The sequence below is a fragment of the Phascolarctos cinereus genome, unplaced genomic scaffold, assembly GCF_003287225.1.
Source record: "Phascolarctos cinereus isolate Bilbo 61053 unplaced genomic scaffold, phaCin_HiC Scaffold_2;HRSCAF=192, whole genome shotgun sequence".
NCBI lineage: Eukaryota > Metazoa > Chordata > Mammalia > Diprotodontia > Phascolarctidae > Phascolarctos > Phascolarctos cinereus.
Window position 1 is genome coordinate 130,363,047 of NW_027555625.1, and position 18,757 is coordinate 130,381,803.

The 18,757-nt window shown below is 44.7% G+C and overlaps 1 protein-coding gene across 1 annotated transcript in view; it reads left to right on the forward strand.

Moving 5' to 3' along the window:
• The first annotated feature begins 3,314 nt into the window (after positions 1-3,314).
• EIF4EBP1 (eukaryotic translation initiation factor 4E binding protein 1) overlaps positions 3,315-18,757 on the forward strand; it is a 30,588-nt gene continuing 15,145 nt past the window's right edge. Inside the window, exon 1 of the mRNA XM_020985267.2 lies at positions 3,315-3,510. Within this exon, the coding sequence (XP_020840926.1) occupies positions 3,366-3,510 (145 nt within the window). The 5' untranslated portion in view covers positions 3,315-3,365. The remainder of the gene's footprint in view (positions 3,511-18,757) is intronic.

Below are 18,757 nucleotides of genomic sequence, written 5' to 3' on the forward strand. Positions count from 1 at the left end.
CCTAATCAACTCTTCAGGTCCTAATTCAGATAACCTCCTTCCTTCCTAATCTCTTGGAGTTATCCCTCTGACTGTGAGACAGGAAACCTTATGTCGTAGAATGGAGATTCCTTGATTGGAGGGGACTATGTCATTTTAAGTGACTGGCACACAGTCGGCACTTAATAAATGTTGAGTGATTTATTTTAAATTTTGTATCCCTTGTGCTTAATGCACAATAAATATTTTAAAATCTTCATTAAATTCCACCCCACTACCCTCAGTAAATTAAAAATGCATTTTCAGTTGAACTGTTCCTCAGGGATCCAATCCTACCTAGACTAAGTAGGACAGGTGGAGGGAGGTAGGGGTGGGGAGGGGGCACAGAAGTGAATCATCTGCTACTTCATAGAATCCTAGACTTTCAGAACTGGAAGGGACCACAGAGATCATTTCATACAACTCTCTCATTTTGCAAATGGTGAAACTGAGATTCAAAGAGGTAAACTGACTTGCTTAATTAAGGTCATACAATCAGTAGTAGCTATGTGACCTTACTACTTAACCTCTCTACGTCCTTAGTTTACCTTACCAGTAAATTGGAATAAAACCACCTGCCCTTTCTATGTCATAGGACTGTTGTAAAGAATCAAATGAGTCATATGCATGTGTAGCACAGGCTCTGCATTCACTACCCCAATCTTCCATTTGTACTGGGAGGTTGGGGTCGTAAAAGTCAAATAGCTATTTCTCCTTAGGTTTCTTAGGTATAACCCTTGGGAGTTGGGAGCTTTCTAATACTTTTGCTCACAGACCCCTACCAGTGTGCTCCTCCTTCTGATCATCAATTGATATAAATTAGCCAGCCAGACTTAATTAGCTTTTAGAGATAGAGCTTGGCTGGGCTGCTTCCCACACAAAGCTGACCTACCACTGGAATGCCCTCTTCCAAACTTGCTCCCTATTACTATCTAGCTCATAGGATGTGACAGTCTCCTCAATCAATCCCAATATACTTCCCATGTAGTACCACTTCATTTCATCCAACAGCTAGGAGCATTTTGTTTCTTGCAAATTAATTAAGGACTTTTCTCACCCAATAGACTGTCTTGGCTTCAACAGATGTATTCTCACCAGATAAATATCAAAGCAGAGCACATCATGTTAGTTACTTGAAGTGGAGTGGGCAGATTGATTGAGTCAATAGATTGCCATCCTTATACGAGTAAGACACTTTACCAAGCATAAAATGTCATAGATGTAAGGTCCGTTCATTATTTACATAACTCTGGCACAGACTGGGAGTGGTACTTGAAACCAGGTTTTCCTAACTTCAAGGCTATGTTGCCTTTCTAATACTCTGCCTTGGTCAGATGAAATCTGAGTGTTGTGTTCAGTTCTGATACCTACATTTGAGAAAGGATATTAACATCGACAAAGATCCACATCATACCAGTAAGAGGATCCCTTCAAAGGTACTAGGGATATTTAGCCTAGGAAGGAAAAGACAAAGGGTAGACAGGGTAGCTGTTATCGAGTATTTGTAGGGCTGTCATTTGGAAGAGGGGTTAAATTTGTACAATGAGAGAGGAAGATTGAGGTGTGATATCCACCTAACAGTTAAAACCATAGCTGGGCCCAAGGGCCTGGGGAATTGCACCCTCTTCTCTGCATCCACACACTGGCCAGGCTCAGTCCTGGTGGAGCCTGACATTTAAAAGAAAGGTCAGTGTTCATTCTCATTCCTTTTGGTTCCTTACACTCTCACCTTGGCACATTAGGAGGTTCCGGTTTGACTCATGTCTAGGATATCCCCAAAGTGGGGAACAGACAAATATTCAATGTGTACAGAAACAAATGAATCAATCAGGAAGTGAATAGCTTTTCATTTCTTACATACACACACCCAAAAAGTGCTAAACACAAAAAAATTCTCACTAGCACCCACTGACAGAGATTCAAAAACACAATCTAGGAACATACCTCCTGTTAGGTTCTCTACCTAGAAGGCTGAGTTAAAACTATCAAAACATAAAGTATTTGGTGGGACTGATAAATGGGCATTTTTACATTTCTCCTCAGCTCAGAGATTCAAACAATTTCTTCAAGGTTCCTGCCTTCTCATAAGACAAGCCAGGGTTTGAGCCCTTCTCCTCCCCACCCCCACCCCCAGTAGTATCGTGTCCTAGGTGTTGCAGTCAAGAGAAGGAAAGACTTAGAGTCAGGAAGACCTGAGTTCAAATCTTGCCCAAGATACTAGATGTGTGACCTTCTAAGTAAATCACTTAACTTCTTAGCCTCAGTTTCCTCATCTGTGAAAAATGGGGAGGAGAGGGTGATAGAAATAAGTAGCATTTATATTGCATTTTAAAGTTTGTCAAACCCTTTAAAAGGGTTTTACGAATATTTCATTTAATACTTACAGCAACCCTGAGAGGTAGGAACTATTATCATCCCCATTTTACAGATGAGGAAACTAAGGCATACAGACTTAGTATTGCTGAGTGTGTCCTTTGAGATTCAGTAACTAGTCTCTATATTCAGAATCACTGAATCTGGACTTTGAAGGGATCTCAGAGACCATCTCTTCAACCCATACCCAGACAAGCTTCCACCTGTCTGTACATTCCCTGTTACCGAAACTCTCAAGAATGACATTGACCACACATACAACGAAGCACCCACTTCACCCACTTTTTTTTTTTTAAACTGTGCAGGCTGTAAGCCAGCCCAACCAATCAGAGAGCAGGAGCATTGTTTTACTCGCCCACAGCCTTCTGGGAGATGTAGTCCACGGAGATTTCCAGCCCCACACAGATGAGCTAGGGTCTCCTGGCCGAAAGCATGGTGGGAAATGCAGTCCTTAGAGTGCTGCTCCAAAGCGTTTGCTCTGGGAGTCCCGTCTGCGCTTGGGAGCTCCGCACTGGAGGGTATTAATACGCGCTTTCAAAAGGAGGAAATTGAAGTGGAGAGAAGCTATTTCTTCCCCCACGTGGGACCCACTCCAGAGTCCGGGGGAGAACCTGTGCCAGTAGTTGCCGCGCTGCGGGCTCCCACCCAGAGCTCGATCCCCTGGGGAACCACGCCAGGGTTGCACAAAGCTGCAGAGGTGCGCGGAGCCCACGTCGGGGACAACTTCGTGCTGGAAGTCTCCCTCCCTTCCGGCGCGGTCCGAAGGCGCGGCGCGAGGGTCTCTAGTGTCGCCACCTCCCTGGACAGCCTGGGCATTTAGGGGTTCGGGAATGGGGGCGGGGGGTGAGGACTACAAGTCCCGAGGGGCTGCCGAGCCGCGGTGGCGGAAGGGGCGGTCTGGGGGCGGAACGGGGCGTGGGCGCGAAGCGGGGACCGCTGCACCCGGGGTCGGCGGCTGCAGCGAGGCCGAGACCATGTCTGCGGGCGGGAGCTGCGGCCAGACGCCGAGCCGGGCCATCCCGGCCACCCGTCGGGTGGTGCTCAGCGACGGTGCGCAGCTGCCGCCTGGGGATTACAGCACCACTCCGGGAGGCACGCTCTTCAGCACCACCCCCGGAGGTATCGTGGGGGACACCGGGGGCTGGGGGTCCGCGGAGTGCAGACCCTGGGAAGGGGCGGGGGAGACCACGCAAGAGGAAGGGCACCCTCCCGAGGGGAACGGAGGCAAGCTAGGACGGGGGGGGGGGGCTGGCCCAGAGAAAGGGACAAGTGGAAGCCCAGACTGATGGCACGTGGAGACCCCGGGATCCTCGCGGAGGCAGCTGGAGCGCGCGCCTTAGGGGGGAGTCTGGGGAGGGGGTCAGCACCAGGTGCCTGCCTCGAAACCTTTGCCCGTGGTTTATAAACAACACGTCCCGCCTCCTTCCACCGCCACCACCATCACCGCTTCCCAGCTCCCGACGGACTGTAGAGACAAAGAACTCTTCCCCAACCCGAATCCTAGCACCATTCTCGCCCCTCACCCATCACTGGGCATTGCCATGCTCGTGAATGGTGCAGTTGGTGTGATCTTATAGACACGGTGCCCAGTGACCCTTTGCACTGACAACCCTAGGGAAGGTTGAGGCCACAGCAGGGCACCAGTATTTCTGACTTCTTTCACCTACCCACACCATCCCGAAATCGCTCACCCTTGGGATTTTAGGGGGTGGGTGAAAGGTGCCCATTTTCCTGCTCTGTCTGTATGGGAGGGGCTGCCCATGCAGTTGCTTAATAGGGCACACCGAACCGCCTCCTGAGGACACCTGGTGGTATTTGGTATTTGGTATTTATCCAGCTCCCCCCATGCGGCCCAGCCAGGTTTAAAAACTAGTAGGTTCGGTAAGATGGGAGGTGAGGAAAGAGGAAGGTCTGGGGAGTTGGCCGAAGAGGAGCGTTTGTTTGACTTGCCAGTAAAAATCCTGAGTGGCCTAGAAGGAAGTTGAGCTTGGCACATGGTAGGGAAGGAGAGGTGGGGGCCAGCTCAGGGTTTTTCTCTGGTACACAGCATTCCCGTGAAGCCCCAGGAAGTTCTGCCTGGAGGAGCTGATGAAACCTGCATTCGGGTTTGCATGATGAAACTTCTCCCCGTGGCTCACCACTTCCCCTCCCCTCCCCTCCCATCTAATCTAATCTCTTTCTCCCAACTCCTTTTCCCCTTACCATGTTTTTACCTCTCCTCACTTTCCAATCAATATCCGGGAAGAAAAAAAAAAAACGAAACAAAACCAAAAACACCAGAATGCCTGCAATCCCTCTGCTTAAAGGTGGGGCAAAAGGTCTGAATTCAGAAAACCTGCCCTAGACTAGGGGAAAGCAGGACTGAGATGGGGCAGGGATTGGGGGTGGGGGTGGGAAGGGCTTCCAATGCTGGGGTATTATCTGCTAGCCTGCCACATGTTTGTTTTCGAAGGCAGAGACTTGCAGCTGCCAGTCCCTTCCACGTTAGCATTTAGCCCAAGTTGGGCACCCAGTAGGCCTGATCCTGAATACGGAATCCTGAAATATTAGAACAGGGAAGAAATCTTAGAGATGATGTAATTCAGCCTCTTTATTTTTACAAGTGAGAAAACTGAGGCCCAGGGTTAAAAGTGAGTTCTTATGGTCAGATGAAAAATCCCTTTGTTCTAACTAGATTTCATGGAGAGAATGGCCATTATATAGCCTTTTAGCAGTTACAGAGTACTTCTCTTACTATGGAATTGTAAGGTCGGTAGACTATTGTCTCCATTTTACAGATAAGAAACCTGAAGCTCAGAGCCCCAGACCATACTGGCCTTTAGTCACTTCCAACTGTGAAATTCAAGAGGGTCACGCAGCTAGACTCCAAACCCCTGCATTCCAGCTCTAGGACCAGTGCTCATTCCGCTCTACCAGGCGATTGGGAAGATGCACTAGACAAATCCTCTCTTCCACACATCTCAGTGACTTGTATTTACCCTCCTTTTTGAAGAACTTCTGTTTTGTTTCCCCATTTCTAAAGTGACAGTGTTGGATTAGCTGCTCTTTCCAGCCTGTCCATTCCCTTTCTGTGTGTCGTCTTCAATTATTAGAATCCAAGCACCTTGAGGCAGGCACCTACCTGTCTTTGTTTTTGCTTGTATTTGTATCTCAGAACTCAGCACAGTGCCTGCCATGTAGTAAGCACTTAAATGCTTGTTTCTTGCCTTCTCTAAATCTGTGACTCTGTGTGACTGACTGTAGGGATGTGCTTGAGACTTTTGAATTCAGCCCCCGTGTCCCCTTTGGACACAATTATAAGTTAAGTAGCCACCTATAGTGACCAGCCTATAGCCTTTGTTTGGGTGAAACCAGCTGCCCCGAGACTTAATGAGAAACATCAGCCTGTTAAGAGGGACTTTAGGCCAGATCGTATAGCACATACCTGTAATCCCTGCTCTTGGTGGATTGTTTGAGGTCAGGAATTCTGAGCTCTAGTGGGTTAAGCTATCTTGTCCCTGCCACCTCACTCTTTGTGCAAAACATCCCCATCTTTTAGTTGGTACTTATAGGACATGGACTTAAGGTCCTTTACTGTTTTAGGTTAGCTGGGTGATAAGGGTGCATAGAGTGCCTGGCACTGGAGTCAGGAAGATCTGAGTTCAAATGTGGCACCAGACACTCATTAGCTATGTGACTCTGGGCAAGTCATTTAACCCTGTTTGCTTCAATTTCATCATCTGTAAGAGGAGCTAGAGAAGAAGATGGCAAACCACCCCAGTATCTTCGCCAAGAAAACCCCAAATGGGTTCTCGAAGAGTCAGACATGACTGATCAACTAAACAACAACAAAGCCAATAATATGTCCCAGACTGTCAGGTGCCAATATGGTGAGCCTCTGTGAGTGGAGGGGCTGAGTTGCTTCTCTTTCCCTCTCTCCCCACCCCCACCCCAAGAGAGAATGGGAGATCCAGCCCCTGAAAAAGAGGGTTACTTCCTCTTCCTGTGTTCCTTTGAGCAGTGAAGAAGTTCATCACGGGGGCCCCAAGTTCTTGCTTCCTTAAGTTGACAAACATTTATTTAGGGCTTACTCTGTGCCAGACAGCTGGGGAGAAGGAGAAAGGCTGAAACTGCCTTGCCCTCAGGGAACTTAGATTCAGGTAGAGTACACTACATCTAAATTATATAAGATAGATACCTAGAAATTGAAAAGTAATTGGGGGGAGGGGGGGTTAATGTACCAACAGCTCCAGAGAGAAGTGAGAAAGTGAGACCTGAGCTGAGTCTTGAAGGAAGCCTAGGAGACTGAGGTGGGGAGTACTTCAGGCATGGGGGACAACCAATACAAAGGCTTGGGGGTGAAGGGTCTTGATGGGAGAGCAGCGTATCAGCCCCTGCTGCTGGCTCATAGAGTTCTAGGAAAAGAGTGAAGACTGGAAAGGTAGGAAGGGGCCACATTATGAAGCTCTTTAAATGCAAATGCCAAAGGCCTCCTGGGGCAGGCCTCCAGTCAGGAAGCCCTGAATTCAAATCAGACCCAGCACTTACTGTGTGTGACCCAGGGCCAGTCACATAACCTCTCTCAGCCTCAGTTTTCTCTCCTGTAAAATGGGTAGGGCAAGCTAGGTGGCAGAGTTGCTAGCTAGGTCCTGAAGTCAGGAAGACTCATTTTCCCAGGTTCAGATCTGGCCTTAGGCACTTACTAGCTGTGTAACTAAGTATATGCAAGTCATTTAACCTCATCTGCCTCAATTTCCTTATCCATCAAATGAGCTGGAGAAGGAAATCCAGTGTCTTTGACAAGAAAACCCCAGAAGTTGTCATGAAGAGTTGGACACGACTGAACAACCAAAATGAGGGTGATAACAGCTCTTACTTTATAAGGGTTTTTGTGAGGATCGAATGAGTTAGCATATGTACAGTGTGTTGCAAATCGTAAAGCACTTTATAAATGCTAGTTACCAGAGGACTTTATATTCTGTCCTGAAAATCTGCAGTTGGAGTAGTTGGAAAGGGCTGCTTTATTAGATTGTGAGTTCTCCCCCCAGAGCAACTGAGAGAGGAAAAGAAAACGAGGACCCCCAGAAGGCAAGCTTCTCTTGGGGGTCCGTTTGCTCAGTGCCCTCCTATAGGCAGAGCCCCCAACCCCAGGCCAAGTCAGACTGGGTTTTCACCTGCCAAAGTCAGTAGATCTGATATGAGTAGCAAAGACATCTATCCACTAGTTGCCTTACTCCCCTCATCCCCACCCAATTTCCTCTGCCCCAAAATGTTCACCTCTTGTCCCCAGGGCCCTTTTTTAGCTTTAAGAAAGCTTGATGGAATTAAGAGTAAGTTACAAGGGGACCGCTAGGTGGCACAGTGGATAGAGCACAGGCCCTGAAGTCAGGAGGACCTGAGTTCAACTGTGGCCTCAGACCAAACATTTGACACTTACTAGCTGTGTGACCCTGGGCAAGTCACTTAACTCCAGTTGCCAAAAAAAAAAGAGTAAGTTACATCTGGACAGTGTTTCTGCCCAGGGAGACTTTCATTTCTTTCACCTTTTTTTTTGGGGGGGGGGACACTATAGAAAGATTTGGCCTGGACTGAACATCTAGCCCAACCCCCTCATTTTTTGCAGTTGAGAAAACCAAAGTCCACCCTCCCCCTGGGGTCTCCACTCAATCCAGGCCACAGACTTGATTAACTGAAGATAACTGGGAGCAGTGCATTAGGGGCAGGAAACGGATCTGTCCAGATAAGCGGGCTCTACACGTGATACCTTGGATTTGAGTGCCTTCTCTCTAGGGCCGGATTTTCTGCAGGGACAGGTGTTGGGAGCCCCACTGGGTGGGGAAGGATGTGTGCTTCTTCAGAGGGCCTAGTGGAGAACCACGGGAGTGAGGTGTCCTTGCAGGAGAGGTGGTGTGGTACCAAGCAAAGAGAGCTTTGGAGTCAGGACCTAGGCTCAAATTGACCATCTGTGTGACAAGGACCGAATTGTTGAACCTTGAATTTTCTGTATTAGGAAGTTTTTATTATTTCCTGTATTAGGAGAGGTGGTTGAATGATAATAACAATAACATCTGAACATTTATATAACACTTTAAGGTTTGCAAAGCACTTTACAGATCACCTCATTTGATCCTCACAAGGACCCTTAGAAGTTATTATCTCCTATAAATTAGGAAGCTGAGGCCACCAGAATTTAAATGCCTTGCCCAGGGTTACACAGCTAGTAAGTGCCTGAGTCTGGATTTGAACTCAGATCTTCCTGACTCCAGGCTTACCACTCCCTAACTGCCTCGAAGGAATCGGATGACTTAAGGTCCTTCCTTTCCAGCTGAAGGATTTATGATCTCTGTCTGGGGAACATCAGAAAACGAGGCAAAGGAAGATGATTCTCAGGGGTATAGCTAAAAGTTAGGGATTCTCTAGTCAAATATTTCAAGAGGAAATGACTAGTTTTTTCATTTGTAAACGGATTGTAAAATGAAGATGGCTAGCTCCTCCCGTACCACTGGAACTGTGTGGGAAGGCATACGTATTTTATCTCTATGGAGGAGAGAAGCAGCTGTTGGGAGCTGTCTCCCTAGCGGTGGCCATGGTTGGACTGGAGCCTCTTTGATCATTAGCCCACAACAAACTGAGTCACCTGATTTCTTTCAGTGACGTTCCAGGGAAGTTTAGACGTTTTCATGAGGGTGGATTTTGTATTAAATATTCATTTATTTTTAAAGCCTTGGCTCTGATAAATGTAACTGCAGATAAAGGTCACATTGGATAGAGCACTAGACCCAGAATCAGGAAGATGTATTCAAATCTGGCTTCCGACACCAGTTGTATGACCCTGGATGAGTCATTTAATATAAATCTGCCTTAGTTTCCTCATCTGTAAAGTAGACGTGGTCATAGCACCCACCTCCCAGGGTTGTTGTGAGGATCAAATGAGATGATATTTGTTAAGTGCTCTAAAAATACTAGCTATTCTCATACCAACACCCCTTGTTCAGCTGACAGCCTTTGAACACGGCAGGAACTATGCTTTTCCACAGGTCCCTTTCCCAGGTTAGTCTCTTAGGCCTTACAGATGCAGTGTCAGCTTGGAATCTGGAGAGTGACTTAACGTCTCCAAGGCTTCAGTTTCATTAGATTGTGAGCTCCTTGAGGGCAGGGACTGTCTTTTGCCTCCTCAGGCACTTGACACGTTTATTGATTACATCTTTAAATAGGAATGATAATACTTCTGCAGTCTGGCAAAGTGGATAGAGAGTTGGATTGGAGTCAGGAAAACCAGGGGTTCACGTCCTACCTTTGACACATGCTGGCTCTGTGACCCCTGACCAGTCACTTTATACTTTGCAGAACAGCTCTTCATCTGCATTGGTGTGGGAGTTTTCTTCACCAATAAAATCAAAGGTCCAGTTCAAAACACACACACACGCCCCTAAAGTTCTCATAGGAAAGAATCATCATAAATGTAAGGTTTTTAGGTAGGGATTGTGGGTCATAAGCATTTCTAACTTCTACACCCAACGGTGTTCATCATCGTTAATGGTTCACTAAAGCCCTCCTCTCTCATCTCCCATGTAAGAAATGCTGGGTTCTAGAACAGCAAGCCAGGGGCACATAAGCTCTGGGAGATTGTAACAGAATGGAAATAGTTGGAGTACAATCTTTGCCTCGGTGGGGCTCATCAGCAAAAGGTTGGACAGCGGGTAATTTTTTTTTTTTACCACAAAAAGTCATAACCATGCACCGAGGCATGTAGAGATTCTAATTTTTGTTGGTGCACTCAGTTCAAACCTGGATGAAGTCATAACTCTTTGGGGGCTATTCAAGGGCAGTCGTTCTTGTGGAACTGGCCAGCTTTGGCATGGGTAAAATCTCTTGAGTTAAACAAACTTCAGTCTGTGCCCGTGAGGCTTGCCTTGGGGAGGTCTCTTAATAAGTGGCTGCACAACAAGATGTTGCTTTGAAGACAGTTGTGGGATTGTCCTTACCAAGAACATAAGACAGTGTTCCAAGCTGTCCCTCACAGTATGCTGTGTCCTATTGCAGCATGCAAGTTAGGAAGGAAAATTCTCGTAAGCTCTTCTTCCAGTAACCCAGTGCAAAGGGAAACGAAAGGCCTCTCTTACCACAGGGTGGATGTCTGCCTCCCTAGTCATAATAACACTGGCCAGCCATGCAGTACTTTGCAGATAGAAGGGACTTCAGAAGCTATTTAAAAACTGTATTTCAATATAATTGGTTTCTTTTGTATTTCCATATATTTGATTCTTTGAAGGACCTGATTCAGAGAAGGAGCCCATAGGCTTTACCAGACTGGCTAAGGGGTCCGTGACACCATGAATATAAGCTTAATTCACTGGGGGTCCTGTTAGGCATTTAAAGTGGGGGGTAGTATTTATTGAGAACTCCCTATGTGCCTTACACAGAAACTTTTTAAGCAAGAGGATTTATTCCCTCATCTCACTGAGCTCAGTGTCTAGTGAGTAAGAGGCAATACATCAATTTGGGGTGAGGCGATAAGAGTTAAGTGACTTGCCCAGGGTCACACAGCTAGTAAGTGTCAAGTGTCTGAGGCTTGATTTGAACTTGGGTCCTCCTGACTCCATGGCTGGTGCTCTATCCACACTGCACCACCTAGCTGCCCCAAATTTTTTTTCCTTTTAAAAGTACCTAATAATAGACAGCTAGGTGGAACAGTGGATAGAACACCAGCCCTGGGGAATCAGGAAGACTCATCTACCTGAGTTCAAATCTGGCCTCAGACACTTACTAGCTGGGTGACCCTGGGTAAGTCACTTAACCCTGTTTACCTCAGTTTCCTCATCTGTCAAATAAACTAGAGAAGGAAATGGCAAAACCACTCCAGGATCTTTGCCAAGAAAACCCCAAATGGGGCAGCTAGGTGGCGCAGTGAATAGAGCTCTGGCCTTGGAGTCAGAAGGACCCGAGTTCAAATCCAGCCTCAGACACTTAACACTTACTAGCTGTGTGACCTTGGGCAAGTCACTCAACCCCGATCACCTCACCAAAAAAAAAAAAGAAGAAAAAGAAAACCCCAAATGGGGTCACAAAGAGTCAGACAGGACTGAATAACAACAGCAACAATAGCTAGCATTTATATAGCACTTTAAGTTTTACAAAGTGCTTAAATATGATTCCATCCTCACAACAACCATGAGAGATAGGTGCTGTTATTATCCCCACTTTACAGATGATGAAATAGTACGTATACATACTATTACATAGTGTATAATATTTTAAGCTTTCAGACTACACTAATATTTTTGGGGCAGCCTATAATTTCTCTTAAGCTTCTTAACAGTCCTGTGAGGTAAATACCACAGAGGTTAAGTGACTTGCTTGGGGATAAGGCCACAATTAAGCATGTGAGGCAGGATTTGAACTCATCTCTCACTGACTCCCAAGTCCAGTGCTCCATATACAATGTGCCCCTATCTTCTATAATAGCTACGCATTTTAAAAGCAATAGATAAAGATGTGACTGTCAAATAATGGCTGATTTTTAAAGCAGCATACCAGATACTTTATGAATGAGATTTAGAACTGAAAGGAACTTTAGTCATCTGGTAAGAGGACATCCTGATTATGTCACTCTTTACCTGAATGCCTTTGGGTAAATCTCATGTTTTCTCTTGGTCTTCCATTTCCTCATCAGTACAAGGTGATTTCTAAGATCCCTTCCAACTCTCAATCTGTGATACATTTTACAGATGAGGAAATTGAGGCATACATAGACATTAAGCAATTTGCCCAAATTCACACATGTAGGGACTAGCCAAACCAGGGTTCAAACCCAGATCTTGTAATTCCTAATCCAGTGTTCATTGTGCTTCATCAAAGATATTCAAATTAATATGTTCCTCTTCAACACTTGGGGTGACCAAACATAGACAGGTGAGAGATGTGATTGTTTCTCTGTTATATTGCTCTCATATTACTAACCAATTACTGAATTAAGCCTGAGGTTTTTCCCCTTTTCTATTCCCTCATTTAGAAATCCTCCCCCGTTGGTCGTTCAGGCAGCCTTCGAAGTGCAGAGTAGATGAGAGGGAAAACTCACTCTGATCAAAAGGCAGAGAAATTCTAGGGTAGGTGAATTGGTGGATTCCAGCCCATTGTTTTAGTCAGACAGGTCTGGATGGAAATGGATTCCCTCTTTTGTCTAGACTGCCCTAAACTGGGGTGGTCTGGATGTAGAGGAATCTCTTTGTCCAAGACTGAATGATCTGAGTCCTGTGCCCCAGACCCTCATTAGAATAAGCCTACCTCTCATTATAGTATTGGTTCTCTCATTACTTGTTAAGCCCTCAGAGTTGATTTCTACCCTCAGGACATGTAAGGGTTGAGTTGGTTCCGTGAAGGGTCTGTGGTTTATGAGAGATAGCCACATGCCATCCTTTTATTAATTACTCACTAGCATAATTAATAAAATGATTAATTACCCAGAAACTATGTTTCTTGAACTTTTTATATATCACACAAGAAAACTCTCTTTGTGCAACTTCTCCCAGAGGCTGGGGCATGTTCTTTTGGCCACAGTGGTGGCCAATCTTTGTCCTTTTGGTAAGTGGAATTTAATTTTCAAAAGACATTCCAAACCCAATGAATAAATGAGGTGATTAAGAGGTGGCCTAGCAAAGCAACTTGGGAGTCCAGAAGAATTGGCTTCTGAAACACAGTCTGACTCTGGCAAATCACTTCACCCTCTCTGAGGGTCTGGACAGAACAATCATTATAGTATGTTTTAAGTTGTGAGGTTCAAATGAGATTATGTGTGAGAAGGGCTTTTATAAATGCCAATTATTATCATCATTGAACTAGGTAATAGTACATATTAGGTTTGGTTTTTGTTTATGGCATGGCTCATAGTCAGTTCAGCAAACATTTCTTAATCCTGAACTCTTTTTGAAAGTTAATTCCCAAAGAAGAGTTCCAAGAACATTTTGAACAAGAGTGGTTTCAGGCAACCAGAAGAAGACAGTATTTATTAAGCTGCTACTGTGTGCCAGGCACTGGGCTAAGGACAAAAGCAGACCAGTCCCTGCCCTAAAGGAATTTGCATTCTACTGGGAATTCGAGCTTGCATTTCTCTAGTTGTAGGGCCTCCCATTCTGCTGACTCTGAAGAATACTTATTTAGATGGGGGAGTTCTGGTGCTTTTGTTGAAAAGTCTGGGGAAGGCAGTGAGTGACACATGGATAAGAGGGCCACACTTGGAATCTCAGGACTTCAAATTTCTCCCTGTGTGACCTTGAGCAAGAAGCTACTTCAGTTCTCTGGGTCTCTTTCCTAGCCTATGAAATGAAGAGGCAGAACAGCTATAGATGAGCCCTAAGCTCTTGCTCTATGGTCTTATACTGGGGAAAACAATACATAATGAGGGGAAGGGGAGTCAGGGAGGGAAAGAAGGTGCCAGCATGGGCAAGACAGCTGGCATTGGAATAGACTAGACTGGAGAAACCTGAAGTGAAGAAAGCCGTGTGGATGGTGTTTCCGTGGCAGTTCCAGGGAGGGTCTCCCCAGTTGGGAACAGGCCTCTGTGTGGGAAGGCTACAGATGTGGAGGTGAGTCAGGCCAATGGGGAGGAGCCAGATCAGTCCTACTTTTGATTTATTCCTAGTCATACTGAATGAAAACATAAATAACTCATTTAACATACTTAGATAACATTTAAGTGCTTAGTTTGTGCCAAGCACTATGCTCAGTGCTGGGTATGCAAATATAAAAGAAAGTTCGAGCCCTCCTGGAGCTTATATTCTAAGGAACAAAACACAGTGAAAGTTATAGATGTGGCCCTGGGCAAATCAATTCATCTTTCATTTTCCCAAGAAACTCTTCAGGTTATATATCTGAGCAGTTGCTAATCTGCATTGATAGAGGGAATTTCCTCGCTGGGAGTTATGGGGCAGGTGAGTGGAAGTTAAGACACCCTTCTAAGGATAATGGCCTGGTTGATTCATTTGGTCCTCTAGAGGGTGGTAGGTTTGATACTGAGAAGATAGCTATTGAGTAGGCACAACATTTAACAAAACTTTTTGGTCTCAGGGCATTCCTGCAGCTGAAGCTGTCTGGGTATATTTGTTAAGAGTCTTTACCTGTGACATTTGCATGCAAATGATAGTTTTTTTTAAATGGCATTAATATAGCCCTTGAAGGTTTGCACAGCACTTTCCATAGTACGTAATATTTTAAGCTATTCGAACTACACTAATACTATTTGTACTCTCTTGAACTCTTTAATAGGTACTACAGATCTTTTCTCCATTTTTACTGATGGGGAAACTGAGGCTTAAAGAAGAGACTTGTCTATGGTCACATAGGTAGTTCATTGTTGGAAACAGGATTCGAATCCAAGTTTTCAGGCTCCAGTCCAGCACTCTTATCCACTATCCTCTAGGGACAAAAGGCCTTTTCTACTCCAGTTAAAACTGTCTATTGAAAGCCCAAGGTATCCCAGTGGACCAGCCTTTCAATCCTTACTCTTCTCTTACCCTGGACCAGGGGTTCTCAATCTTTTTTTTTGTCATGGATCCCGTTATGGAGGAAATACTAAGTGTCAATTAGAGGTTAGTGGAAAATAAAGATGTCATTTTTCCCCCTTCCAAATTCATGGAACAGTTGAAAACTAAGAAATCTGTAGCTCTCAGGTAAATAATCCCTCATCTGAATGAAGATGTGCAGCCTTATTTGGGAACAACATATTGTCAGCTGCATTCCATTCCAGTGGTCTGACAGTATGGCTCAAGAATAACTAACATTTATGTGATGTTTACTGTGTGTCAGCCACTATGTTAACTGCTTTATGATTATTGTCTCATTTGATCATCTGAAACCTCTGGGAGATAGGTGCCATTATTAGCCCCATTTTCAGTGGAGGAAACTGAGGCAAACAGAGATGAAGTGACTTGCCCTGAGTCACACAGCTGGGAAACATCAGAAACTGGATTTGTCTTTCATTCTTTTTTTTTTTTATTTTGGCTAGGCAATGGGGTTAAGTGACATGCTCAGGGTCACACAGCTAGTAAGTATTATGTGTCTGAGGTCGGATTTGAACTCAGGTCCTCCTGAATCCAGGGCCAGTGCTCTATCCACTGCGCCACCTAGTTGCCCCCTAGAAGCAGGATTTGAACAAGGAAGTTTCATTTTGTTATGTGTCCTGCATTTGAATTTGTTCCCTTGGGCAGTGGGAATTTATTTATGGGCGGGGAAACTGTACTCTGATGTCTTCCTAGGTTGGGAAGGTAACCCTGGGATCTCAAAGGCTATACCATTCCTTTTTTACTTTCAACAAGTCTATGTGTAAATCATTTATTTGTGTGTGTACATAGATATATAATTATTTCAACAAGCACTGTGCCTGTGGAATGTAAACTCTAGCAGGCCATACCAAGCCCCGTGGGCCTTGACTGCCTTCCCAGGGATGGTCTGTGTGTCACTTAGCTCCCAGCCTCTATGGCCAAATTGATAGAGTGAGGCTCATTTCCAGAAGGTTGGCCACCAGGAGTTAACAGTTTTTGTACATAGCAACTGTATATGGAGGGAATGGGCCCTGTCTCCAGGGAAAAGGCAGCTACGCCAATAAAATCAAGGATCTTTGAAGTTCTAGAAGTAGTGAAGGGCAGGTACCAACAGGAAGGTCAAGGCAGTGCCACTGTCAGGGTGAGCAGCCTCCAAACCTCCTTATTTTCTATTGCACTGCATAGTTCAGAATATCAAAATTGGGTCATGCAGTTCTGTTGTATATGTTGAATTTAATTAGCCAGTGCTTAGAAGACAAGTGCTCTTTTCTGCTTTTCTGAGGAAAATAGAAAAAAATCTGTGTCCTTTTTTTGTTTGCTTTTGGTGAGGCAATCAGGGTTAAGTGACTTGCCCAGGGTCACACTGCTAGTAAGTGTCAAGTATCTGAGGTCTGATTTGAACTCAGGTCCTCCTGACTCCAAAGCCAGAGTTCTATCCACTGTGCCACCTAGCTGCCCTGAGTCCTTTCTTTCCTTCTAGTTGCAGCAGAGCCTGCTGGAACCCCTTTTCCTGGGGTGTCTTCATTTTATCATTAGTGAACATAGATGCAAGTGGCAGGCAGAAGACCCACTTCTGGGTGTGGGTTGTGGTATAGATGGGTCTCATTCTCAGGTTCTCTTTAGAAAAATCCTTGTATTTGTGGGACCATGGAGCTGTCTCTGGGACATGCTAAATGGGTGAGCACTCTGCTCAAAATCTGGTGCATGGCTTTTGTAAGGCCCTTCATCTCTCCCCATAACTCATGGTATCGATGAATAGCTCTTTGCCTTTACTTCTGCTGTTCCAACTTGGGCCTGAAATGCTTCCCACCACTACCACCACCCTCAGTGCCTGTTCAGATCCATCCTTTAAGACCCAAATCAGAGGCAGCTAGGTGGCGCAGTGGATAGAGCACTGGCCCTGGATTCAGGAGGACCTGAGTTCAAATCCAGCCTCAGACACATAACACTTACCCCTGTGTGACCCTGGGCAAGTCACTTAACCCCATTGCCTAGCCCCCCAAAAAAAAAAAAAGACCCACATCAAATCCAGATCCTACTTTTTCCATGAATTCTCCTCCAGGTTTCCTCCATTCCACTAAGTAATGAGCTTCGCTTTTTACAGACCTTAAAAAAGTGTGCCCTTGTCATGCACTGAACATGTATGATTCTGTATGACTCAATTTAACAAATAGCTATTACAAAACTACTGTTTTGGCCCTCACAGTGCTGGACTATAGTAAGTCAATCAGTAAGCATTTATTAAGTGCATACTATATGACAAATACTATGCTTCATGCTCTAGTAAAGGGATTAAAAGCTAGGACCAAATTGTGCATGAGAGATGTAAGCAAAGTGCTAAGTAAGGTCAGGAATGAAAAGGTTGTTATTCATTGGAGAAGTGAGTTAAGTCAAGCTTAAATTTACCTTTTTTTGTAACATCTTCCCATCATTCTTAGTTCTTCTGTTTGGGAGCTAAGCAACAAATCCATTGTTGTACATGATAACTCTTTGAATAATTAAAAATAATTATCATTCTCTCCCTACCCCTTTCTCCCAGTCTTCCCTTCTCCAGGCTGAATATCACTACTTCCTTGAATTGATCCTAATATTGCTTATCATGTGGTGAAGGATTCCTCACCATCCAGGCTGTCCTCCTGGTTGCTTCCCAGCTTCTCAATATCCTTCCTAAAATGTAACACCCAGAACTGAACACAGTACTCAGATGTGGTCCGACCAAGGCAGAATTTGTCGTTCGTTCAGTTCTGTCCAGATCTTCATGACCTCATGGACCATAGCACACTAGGCTCTTCTGTCCTCTACTATCTCCCAAAGTCTGTCCAAGCTTATGTTCATTGCTCCCTTGGCATTATCTATCCATCTCATCCTTTTCCATCTGTCAAGAACTTCAAAGAATGAGAAGTCAAAGAAACAGTTCATCAAAACACACTTTCACAGCTACTACATCTCAGAGTGTATTCAACATTCCATACCTCCTTTAGTCCCACCACCCCTCTACAGGAGGAGGAAAATAAATAGTTCACCATCGATCCTGGAACTAGCATTGGTCATCACATGTCATGTGAATCCTAACACTTTAGTGTTTATTATAGTTTATATAGTGTACTATATAGCATGGTGGTTATTATAGTAATTGTGTATATTCTTTTGGTTCTGCCTTTATTCTTTATCAGTTCATACACGTCTTCCTGTGTTTCTCTGAATTCTTTGTCGTTTCTTCCAGTGCAGTAATTGCCCGTTACATCCATGTACCACAGTTTGTTGATCATTCCCCAAGCAGTAGCATCCGCCTCGTTTCCATTTTGCTGGGGTTTCCCACAGTATTTCAGAGATTACTGCCATCATATCTTCCAGTTCTTTCATCACCCTAATGTTCTCTCTCTGGACCTGATTTGAATTTCTCAGGAACAGGTAAGTTTTCTATGATCATGTCTGTGTGTACCATGGATATTAGCTCCCTACTAATCATTTTTGTTCTGTCTTTTCCAGTCTCCTTGTAATTAACACATGAAAAATAAAAGTTGGGCTCTTCTGTTTTCCATCTGTTTGTTATCACTGTCCCTTCCCAGCAGCAGACATATCTCTTCTTTGGCCTTCCCCTTTTCCCTAACATGCCTTAAAAAAAATGGTTTTTGTTATTCTTAGCTTTCCTTACTTTTAAACTTACTTGGAACTTTAATGAATCAATAAACATTTCTTAAGTGCCTACCATGTGCCAGGCAGTGTGCTCAGTTCCTAATAGGAGTCTTATTCTTATAGAACCATGTCATGATGTCATAATCATCTCCCATTACTTGCCTTTTTCTTCCTATCTTTTGTGCCTGTGTTTAAAAAAGAAAAAGTCAAAGTTG